At 62.0% G+C, this 10,827-nt stretch overlaps 1 protein-coding gene across 1 annotated transcript in view; it reads left to right on the top strand.

Moving 5' to 3' along the window:
* Positions 1-10,296, top strand: part of DUSP8 (dual specificity phosphatase 8) — an 18,651-nt gene extending 8,355 nt beyond the window's left edge. The window contains exons 4-7 of the mRNA XM_025355864.1: positions 5,381-5,547; positions 6,176-6,335; positions 6,530-6,653; positions 6,882-10,296. Coding sequence (XP_025211649.1) covers positions 5,381-5,547; positions 6,176-6,335; positions 6,530-6,653; positions 6,882-7,950 — 1,520 coding nt within the window. The 3' untranslated portion in view covers positions 7,951-10,296. The remainder of the gene's footprint in view (positions 1-5,380; positions 5,548-6,175; positions 6,336-6,529; positions 6,654-6,881) is intronic.
* The last annotated feature ends 531 nt before the right edge of the window (positions 10,297-10,827 follow it).

The following is a 10,827-nucleotide window of genomic DNA, read 5'->3' as shown; positions in this document are numbered from 1 at the left end:
TTTTTTTTTTTTTTTTGAGACGGAGTCTCACTCTGTCGCCCAGGCTGGAGTGCAGTGGCGTGATCTCGGCTCACTGCAAGCTCTGCCTCCCGGGTTCATGCCATTCTCCTGCCTCAGCCTCCCGAGTAGCTGGGACTACAGGAGCCGCCACCATGCCCGGCTAATTTTTTGTATTTTTAGTAGAGACGGGGTTTCACCGTGTTAGCCAGGATGGTCTGGATCTCCTGACCTCGTGATCCGCCCGCCTTGGCCTCCCAAAGTGCTGGGATTATAGGCGTGAGCCACCGTGCCTGGCCACATCTGTGGTTCTTGAGGCCCCAGCATCCTCTCCCCAGGACCCCCACACTTCAGGACCCACCAATGAGTCTATCCTCAACACAGAAGGAAACCTCACAGTACAGCTGGGCTCTGGAGGTGTAGGGCGAGGCATGCAGGCTGGGAGCCCCTCCCCCTCCCGGGGCTCCTGTCAGAAGCGGGAAACTCAGTTGGAGCCGTGGGGTCCCGAGGAAGTATCCCTGCCCCCAAAAGCCCAGCTAAGTGCAGGTTGCCTGGCAACAGCCTGGCATCAAGGCTGCTCACTGGGTCCCAGCAGACAGCCTCCAGGGATCCCTGTGGCCCAAAAGCAGCCTGGGCAACGGGCCCTAAGCCCTGGAGGCAGGGAAGCCACCTCCCTACACATACTGATACACACACTCACACACTCTCACACGCACTCACACTCACACACTCTCACATACACACACACTCACACATACTCTCACACACACATACTCTCACATAACACACATGCACACACACACACTCACACTCATAACACACATGTGCACACACACACATTCATACACACACATACACTCATACACACACTCACACACGCACACTCATACTCACACATACATACACTCACACACTCACACTAACACTCACATACACATGCACACTCATACACACTCACACACACATACACACACGCACTCATATACACTCACACAGACACATACACTCAAACACACACATACACTCACATACACTCTAACACTCATATGCATACTCATACACTCACACACACACATACACTCACATACACTCACCACATACACACGCACACTCATATACACTCACATACTCACACATACACTCGCACACACACACGCACACTCATATACACTCACATTCTCACACACACACACTCGTGGTCCCAGAGGGCTCTTTCTTCCCTTGGGCCGTGACTGAGGGTGTGTCTGTAGAATCCACTTCCTGGGGTCGGCCCAGGTCCCAGAGCCCGGTGGAGCTGGCCTGTCCCAGGGACGTGCACCCTCCCCCACCCAGGTCTGGGGTCTTTGTCTAGGCTCCTGCCACCTGGCCTGGGTTACCAGGGGCTGTGCCAGGCAAGCAGAGGGCATGGGGGACTGTGGGGTGCAGGCATGGTGGGGTGGGGAGTGGGCAGCCAAGCCAGGCCGTTGGCCCTGTGTCCAATGGAAGCAGGTGCCTTCAACCCAGCCTGAGGGCGGCTGTAGGCAGATGAGGGGGTAACAGCCACTTTGACCAGGCTGACCTCCCGAGATGCCATGTCCTGGGACCTGAAGGGCACCCGGAGGCTCGAGGGTGGTCCGGTGTCCTGGGCAAGAGCATTGAGGCCAGGCTCCCTCACCACCTGTCTGTGTGTAAGTCTAGCACCCTGCATTGTTGTGTGGTCCTGGTCATGGTCAGAGGGTGTCTGTGCATCTGTGCATGACTCTGGGCGTCTGGTGACCAGCATCTGCCTCTGCGTGTGTGTATGTGAGCATGTGTGTGTATGTGTGTGTGCATGGATGTGTGTGCGTGTGCATGTGTATATGCATGTATGTACATGTATGTACATGCAGGTATATTTGTGTATGTACTCGCCTGTGCCTCTCTGGTGAGATTTGGTTTTTGTATACATACGTGTGAACTCTCAGAACCAGAAGCCATAGAATGACGCACTCTGATCCAACCTTCATCCCCTAGGTTAAGTTTGAGGGCGGAACTAGTGGGTAGGGGAGGGGAGAGAGAATAGTTTGGGGCTTTTTACAGCTCACCAGGTGTAATAGGACCCCTCCCTAAGGGCCAGTTTGCTGCCCTAGCCAGGAATGGGAGCCAGGAGGCCCTTCTCGGAGGTTGCGAAGGGTCCCAGAGTGGCACCTCCCTACCCCCAGGCGAATCCCAGGAAAGTCCCGAGCCTGGAAGGGCCTGTCTCCCTCAAGGCCAGAGTGGGATGGTTTGCGGGGTGGGGCCCTCACCCAGCACTGGTGGGTGGGACAGCATGGGTGTGCAGGTGGATGTGGGTGTGGGTGTGGGCATGGGAGGGGCCGGGCCTGGGCTGGGATTTGCCAGGAGGGCACTCCCGGGGCCTGGTCACGCCCACCGACTCTTGGGACCCTCTGAACTGCCTTTCTGTGCTGACATCTGCCCTGCAAGGTTGAGGCTGTGTCCCCTTTTCTCCAGAAGCGCAGCTGCCAAGGAGCCCCAGGCCCCATGGTGTCTCGTGGGTTCATGGCAGCACCCAAGCCGGCCCACGGGCTGTGCCCTCAGACTCCCTCCCTCCCTGTGGTGGGCACAGCCCCTGCTCTGGCTGGCTCTTCGAAGAACCAGGGAGAGTGGGAAAGAATATATTGGGTGGGGCAGGGTTGCTGCCCCTCACCCAGGAGAAAGGACATTCCGGGATCCTGCAGCACAAGTGACACAGTTCCTTGGCCCATTTGCGGGGACAGCAGAGGCCGGAACGTGAGGAACAAGCCTCTGTCCTCCCCACAACAGGGCAGATTTGCGGGAAGCGGGAGAGAGTGGTGGGACAGGCCGTGCTGGGGTCCCAGGACTGCTGTGAACCCCACCTCCCCCTGCCACTCCTCTTCCCCCACTCCAGCTGTGCTGCTCACAGTGCTGGGGGGCAAGTGGCACGGGATGGGAGAGGGTCCTGGCCCTTTAAGCAGCAGCCCGCAGTCAGCCTTGGACCCTCAGCCGGGCAACTGCACTGCAAGTGGGTGGGGTGGCGGCCCCCGCCCTGGCAGGGAGTCCGGGGGTCACGGAGGTGGCGGGCAGAAGCGTGTCTGTGTGGCCATAGGCGCTTGCAGGATCTCCCAGGTGGCATGGGGCGGGCACACATCCTGGTACACACGCCTTTTTTCAAGTCTGGGATTTCATTGTGAGTAGCAGGTGAACTGCAGGCACCACCCCAGCAACCCCCGAGTCGGGGAGCAGGGATACTGGGAAGGTGCCTCTGGAGATGCCTGGGGGTAGGGGTGCCTCCCCAGGGCCCAGAGAGTGCTGGGACCTACAAAGGGTCCACTGAACCCCAACACCCCTCGCTTATTACTCACCCCCCAGAGCCTGGGTGGTTCTGACATCCCTGAAGCCTCGGTCCCTGCTAGGCCTGGCGTCCACAGTGGGGTCTGTAGGGACATCCACACTACCTGCTCCACCTGGGGAGGTCCTGGGAAGCTTCCCGGGGAATTGCTGCCACAGCTGTCAGGTCTCTGCACCTGTCCAGAGACTTCCCTGCCTTTACCTCCTTTGGGAGAGGTGGGAGAGTTCTGATGGAATCCCCACCGCCACCACCACCTCCTCCTCTGGCCAGGCCCTGGAGAAAGCAGGCACAAAATCCCTGGGAGAGGCACGGGGACGAGGAGAGGCAGCAGGTGCCAGAGGAGTCTGCAGGGAAGTGGTGCAGCCCCTCCCCCTCCCTGGGGCTGTCCTGCAGCAGGAACATCCAGGGCTCCCCCAGCTCAGAACAGTGAGCGGAAGCTACAGTGCCCAGCCCGGCCTCTGCTCAGGGGAACCTGCAAGCTGGGGTGTCGTTGGTAACAAGTCACCTACCTGCTTCCCCCTGTCCAGCCAGCAGATTCCCACAGAAGGGACTGTTCCTCCAAGGCTGCTGCCTCAACCCACCCAGCCTGGAGCTTCTCCCATCTCCACAGGCCCCCAGCGTCACGCCCTTTTTAGGGACACGGGGAGCTGGCACAGCAGGCGTTCTGATTAGGGGTTTGCACACACTCCCCTATCCTCAGGAGTTATCCAGGGTGGCTGTACTCCACCCAGCAGGGGAGGACGGAGAGTGGAGGAGCCCTGGGGGCACGCGGGGCAGGCAGCGGGCACCCACTGCACATGTGGCACCAGCCTCTTCTGCAAACCAGGACAAAAAAGAGCCCTGGGGTTCCCAGGCCCTGAGCCCCCGCAGTCACTCCCCTGCCTCGTACGGTGGGATAGGGCAGGCCTCAGCCCAGCTGCCTCAGGCTCTGCACAAGCAGGAGCTGGCTTGCCATGGGGCTCGTATCCTGGGAAGTGTCACCGGGGTGGCGCTGGGTCGTGCTGGCCCCACCCTCCCAAGAGCTGGCAGCCACCAGGTGGGTGCTGCCCAGTTTCTGGTCCACCTCGGTGGTCACCCCAACCAGGTCAGGGGCAGCCAGGTCCATTTTCACCGTGTGTCTTCGTGCTCATTATCTTCTTGGAGCCGCACGATGCCGTGCGGCAGGCAGGAGGAGGAAGCAGAGACCAGAGCCAAGGTGTGCACTGCCCGTGGTCACTGAGTCAGACATCCAGGGATTCACACTTCAGTCTTTCCAGCTGGTGCGGGGCAGAGGATTTCCTCCCACCAGACTATGGCCTCGGACTTGGATGTGTGTGGAAGGCAGCAGCACACGCCGGTCACATGTGCAGTGGGTGCCCACTGCCTGCCCCACGTGCCCCCAGTGCCCAGGGCTCCTCCACTCTCCGTCCTCCCCTGCTGGGTGGAATAGAGCCATAACCAGATGGCAAATGCCCCCAGGGCTGTGCCAGGGTGATGTCATGCCTGGGGAGGGGGAGGGCCTCTCGGAAGCCCTGGCCTCCTGGTCCTGGCACCTAAGCCCAGGCCTGGGGCTCCCAGCCAGCTGGAGGCAGGGAGGCATTGCATCAGCGCAGGGGAGGAGGAAGGCCCAGCCTGGCTCCTGGCCGTGGGTATGGGAGATGGGGGTGCTCACGAGGGCCTCTCCTCTGGGCTGTGTGACCCACACCCTCAGCAGGAGACTCCTGTGACCTCTGAGCCTGCCCCCGCCTGGGTCCAGCGCCTGCCGCGCTGGCCAGCCACCTCAACCCCACCTTTACCGGCATCATAGCAGCGTCCTCAGCTGGGTCAGGCCCTAATTAGCGTGAGGAGGAATGTGGGCGTAGGTGTGGGCTGTAAATGTGTGGCAGCACCCCCTCCCCCACCGCGGCCAGAGCAGGTGCGCTGCCAGAGGCTTGCTGGCTGGGCTGAGGCTCAGGTCTGAGCTGGGTGTGACTGATCCTCAGCAGTAGATGGGGTGCCCTAGGTGGACAGGGCACCCTAGGCGGACGGGGAGGCCTAGGTGTTCTCTCAACCCACCTGACGGGCCTCCTCCAACAGGGGGCTTCGCCACCTTCTCCTCCTGCTTCCCCGGCCTCTGCGAGGGCAAGCCTGCTGCCCTGCTACCCATGAGCCTCTCCCAGCCCTGCCTGCCTGTGCCCAGCGTGGGCCTGACCCGCATCCTGCCTCACCTCTACCTGGGCTCGCAGAAAGACGTCCTGAACAAGGTGTGTGTGCAGTGGACTTGGGGGGCGGTCAATGGGAAGGGGGCAGGAGCTCCAGAGGCAGCTTGGCAGCAGCGTGGGGGATGAGGGAGGAAAGGAGCTGAAGGCAGTGGATGAGCTGGGTGTGGGAGAAGCATGGGTGGGGGCCCAGGAGGACCCCAGGTTCCCCACCCCTGCCCCCGGCAGGACCACAGCAGGGCTTGGGGGAGGGCCCAGCAGGGCTTGGGGGAGGAGCGGGAAGCTGGCATGCCAAGCTTCGGATGTCACTGGGCCCCTGTCCAACTCTGAAAGAATCCCGTGTTTTAAACATGGTGACGAGGGAAAAGGGTAAAAGCCACCACCCAGGCAACCATAAAATTCCTAGGAGCCCACCACCGGCCATGGGTGGGGCCTGCAGATGGAGGCCAGCCATGCCCCCACCCCCCGCACAGGCCCAGGGTGCCAGGGTGGACCAGAGAGGCCTCCTGGGCCCACCCCTGGATACACTGGGATCCGGGACAGGTTCCAAGGCTCCCAGGACCACCCCAGGATTCTAAAGGCCCTCCTGACGGCAGGGCAGGAAAAGCCTCCGCCTTCAATCCCGCCCCCAGCTTCTCCCACCCCTTTCCAACCCGTCCTCCCGCCCCTCCAGGATCTGATGACGCAGAATGGAATAAGTTACGTCCTCAACGCCAGCAACTCCTGCCCCAAACCTGACTTCATCTGCGAGAGCCGCTTCATGAGGGTCCCCATCAATGACAACTACTGTGAAAAACTGCTGCCTTGGCTGGACAAGTCCATCGAGTTCATCGGTGAGCCTGCGGCGGGCGGAGGGCGGGGGCCTGGCTAGAGGAAGGCTAGAGCTGGGCGTGGCCACAGGCACAGGAGGGGTCCCGGGGAAGTAGCCCGAACTGTTGGCAGTCGGGCAGGTGGGGTCCCCTCCCTGGGCCAGGGAGAAGCTGTGCAGGCTTAGCCCTCACCTGGCCCCCATGGCCCACCTGCCCAGATAAAGCCAAGCTCTCCAGCTGCCAAGTCATCGTCCACTGTCTGGCCGGCATCTCCCGTTCTGCCACCATCGCCATCGCCTACATCATGAAGACCATGGGCATGTCCTCCGATGACGCCTACAGGTACCGCCTTCCCCAGTCACGCACTTGTGACTCACGGCGTCACCTGCCTTCCCTCGGCTGCCCAGTTGCACCAGAATGGCCCCACCGTCCAGGACCCCTGGCAAGGGAGGAGGGCCTGAGACCAGCCTGGCGCACATGAGCTCATGGGTGCCCAGTGGGTGGTGTCAGGTGGGCAGCCTGGCCCTGGCGGGCGCCTGGGACTAAGCCTCTCCCCCTGCCCCCACGCAGGTTCGTGAAGGACAGGCGTCCGTCCATCTCGCCCAACTTCAACTTCCTGGGCCAGCTGCTGGAGTACGAGCGCAGCCTGAAGCTGCTGGCCGCCCTGCAGAGCGACGCGGGCACCCCCTCAGGGACGCCGGAGCCTCCGCCCAGCCCTGCCGCCGGGGCCCCGCTGCCACGGCTGCCACCACCTACCTCAGAGAGCGCTGCCACCGGGAATGCGGCTGCCAGGGAGGGCGGCCTGAGCACGGGCGGGGAGCTCCCCGCGCCCCCCGCGCCCCCCACGCCCCCGGCCACCAGCGCGCTGCAGCAGGGCCTGCGGGGCCTGCACCTCTCCTCGGACCGCCTGCAGGACACCAACCGCCTCAAGCGCTCCTTCTCGCTGGACATCAAGTCAGCCTACGCCCCCAGCAGGCGGCCCGACGGCCCCGGGCCTCCCGACCCCGGCGAGGCCCCGAAACTCTGCAAGCTGGACAGCCCATCGGGGACCGCGCTGGGCCTGCCCTCGCCCAGCCCGGACAGCCCGGACGCCGCACCCGAGGCGCGCCCACGGCCCCGCCGGCGACCCCGGCCCCCCGCCGGCTCCCCCGCACGCTCCCCCGCGCACAGCCTCGGCCTGAACTTTGGCGACGCGGCCCGGCAGACTCCGCGGCACGGCCTCTCGGCCCTGTCGGCGCCCGGGCTGCCCGGTCCTGGCCAGCCAGCCGGCCCCGGGGCCTGGGCACCGCCGCTCGACTCCCCGGGCACGCCGTCGCCCGACGGGCCCTGGTGCTTCAGCCCCGAGGGCGCGCAGGGGGCGGGCGGGGTGCTGTTTGCGCCCTTCGGCCGGGTGGGCGCCCCGGGATCGGGCGGCGGCAGCAGCGACCTGCGGCGGCGGGAGGCAGCGAGGGCCGAGCCCCGGGACGCGCGGACCGGCTGGCCGGACGAGCCGGCCCCGGAGACGCAGTTCAAGCGCCGCAGCTGCCAGATGGAGTTCGAGGAGGGCATGGTGGAGGGGCGTGCGCGCGGCGAGGAGCTGGCCGCCCTGGGCAAGCAGGCGAGCTTCTCGGGCAGCGTGGAGGTCATCGAGGTGTCCTGACCCCTCCGCTGCCCTCGGCTCCGCCGCCCGCAGCCGGGCCCGTTATAAATATATATTATATATGATGCAAAGAAAGGTAAATGGTTTTACTGGGATTTTTATCGAGAAGTAAATATTTCGATTTTTTATTTATTTAAGCTGTTCATTCTGGCAATGATTTGGCAACAGTGCGGGTGGTCCTCGAGCTCTATTTTTACTGTCTGGTATTTAAACTGAAACACACGTTTCTAAGCAATACGAGGCCACCTTCAGTCGCAAGCTGGGTGCGAGGCCTGGGGCCCCTCCCAGTTCCCCTGCCCCAGGAAACCCTGCTGACCTTTGCAAAGGCTGCCGAGCTCTCGTGCACTTTTTACATAAAAAAAAGGTGAAAAAAAAAAAAAAAAAAACTTCTTTGCCACAAACTGAGCCGCAGAACCTCCCTTCTTCCCCCACCCACCTCTCCTGCTCTCTCTCTTCTCTGCGCCAGCCTAGGGCTCTGCACCAAAGCCATAGGTTGGGGGAGCAGGAGCTGGTGTGCCCCGGAGCGGTGCGGCCAACCCTCCACCAGCTCCAGGCGCCAAATCTTGGTGGCAGGGAGGGCACCCCGCTGCCTGTTGCCCCAGAGCTGTTCCCTGGCAGGGGAGGACAGGCATTAGGCCCCATGGTGCCGGGGTGTTCAGAGAGGCTGAGGAATAGAACAGTGTGTAGGGGCCTGGGGCAGGGGGTTCTGGAGTGTCAGATGAGGTGGAGGCCAGGGGAGGACAGGGGTGTTAGTGCCCCCAACTCCTGCCAGAGCCCCAGTCCAGCCACAGAGTGGCTCAGCAAGGCCATTAAGAGGGCTGCGGCCCTCCCTTCTCCCTTGCCCATGCCCCTAGAGCTGCCTCTCGGGCAGGGTGGCACCACTGCAGGAGAGGAGCTTGGCCTCTGGGAGTCAGGCAGGAGGGGCCTGGCTAGCCAGTGCTGGCTCCACTGGGCAGGGAGCCCTGGACCCCCAGGTATGAGGAGGGGATGGGCTTAGAGTCCTGTTCCAGGTCCGTCCCTCACCTAGCAAGGTCCCAGGCAGAACTTGGAATTCAGGCTCGCCTGCAGGCCGAGGCGTTCCACAAGCAGGTGCTGCTCGCACAGGGAGTTCAGGTGCCAGCCAAGCCCCTGTGCTTCTGTGGTAGGCCTGCTTCACTTAGGGAGCGCTGCCTCAAGGCAGATAAAGCTCCCTTGTTTGCCCCGACACCCATGGGGGCCTTTCAAGAGAGAAACTCCCGTTCACCCCTTTCCCAGGGCACTCGCTCTCTAGGTGGCATGCCAGCCCCCAAACACAGGTGGCTTTTGGGCCCAGGTGGGTCAGCCTGCTGCCCCTGCCCTATACCCTCTCAGGCCGTTGGGACCCCTGCCCTTCAGATGTCCAAGGGTCTAGGAGTGGGGCCAGTCACCATGGGAAGAGGCCAAGGGCTTGGCAGGAGAGGCGGCCCAGGTAGGACCCAGTCCTGAGTCCAGAGCAGGGCCAGGGAGGTGCCCACCCCGCCCCAGCCAGCCGCCCTCTCTCTTGTTTCTTCTATTTGTTCTTCTTTTCACCCACAGCCCTGTGTTCCTGTCATCCCTCCTTTCAGCAAAAGTCCTGTTCCCCTTCCCTCTGTCCCCACCCACTCCTGTTCCCCAAGAAAATAAGCTATCATTGTTGTATTTGCAATCTATGGATTAGAGGTTTAAGTATTTATTATTATTGGTTAATTATTAATTATGTAAATTTGCCTCCCGTCTGTCTGTTGCATTGGGTTTCTGAGGAGGCCCTGGGTGAGGAGGATGCACTGGCTCCCTGCTTCTCGCCCCCCACCCCTGTGCTGTCCAGGAGGCAGTGGTCTGGGGCCACTGGTTGGGCCCCCCTCCTCCCCTCCCCTTGTCCCTTCTCCAGGCTGTGTGGGGGCGGGGGTCCTGTCTGTCTCAGTCTGTCTCTGCTCCCACTCTTGAGGCACTGGTCACCCCAAAGTGAGCTGCCAGGGTGGGGAAGAAGGTCCTGTGTTGGCCACTGCCTCCTCCAGTGCTGTGGGAGGCGGGCTGGGGCCCCACCTGGTGGCTTTCTCCCCACTGGGCCCTGAGTCCTCTCCAAGCCTCTCTCCCACCCCTCTCACCCGGCCACTGCCTGGCATTGGGATTGCCCCACAATGGACCCGGCCCCTCCTGTTATTTGCTGGGAAGTCCAGCGGAGGAGAGGGTGCAGGTCCCCCGCCGAGCCTCCAGTCTCTGTGGACTGGGCTGCCGGCCCTTCCGCACCCCCTTAGAGCCCTTCCCGACGCGGCTGCACCTTCCGCTCCGGGCCCCTCCCTTTGTATTTGGAGACAATGTGTTGTAATAAAGCTTAAAGTGGATGTTTTCCCTACGACTCCCTGCCTCTTCCTTCAGACTGGCGGTGGGCAAGGTGGGGGCAGAGGCTGCTGGGAGGCAGGCCTGAGGCCAGGAGCCCGTGTGTTGGGCCTGGAAACTTGCCCCAGGCTCACACCGTGGGTGGGCTCAGAATAGTCCCTGAGGGCCAGGCATGGGCACAGGTCCTCAGCTGTACCCTTAGGGTGTAAAACACACTTTTTTGGTGGTTACATGCTAGTAAAAGCTTAAATAACTTGAAACGATATAAAATCTCAGTGTTACCCACAACTCCCCTCACTCCCACAGTCCCAGTGTGAACAGCTAGAGGCTTCCCTCCCGGCCCCTCCATGTGTGCTGTGTGCATGTGTGTGGGTGCATGTACGTACCAGCAGAAATAGGGGTCTAGTTACTTTTAGTGTCTCCAACCAGCGTTTTTTTTGTTTTGTTTTGTTTTGTTTTTAGATGGAGTCTCGTTCTGTGGTCCAGGCTGGAGTGCAATGGCGCGATCTCCACCTCCCGGGTTCAAGCAATTCTCATGCCTCA

This window comes from Theropithecus gelada, chromosome 14, assembly GCF_003255815.1.
Source record: "Theropithecus gelada isolate Dixy chromosome 14, Tgel_1.0, whole genome shotgun sequence".
NCBI lineage: Eukaryota > Metazoa > Chordata > Mammalia > Primates > Cercopithecidae > Theropithecus > Theropithecus gelada.
The sequence above is the reverse complement of the archived record's forward strand: the minus strand, read 5'-3'. Positions and strand labels throughout refer to the sequence as shown.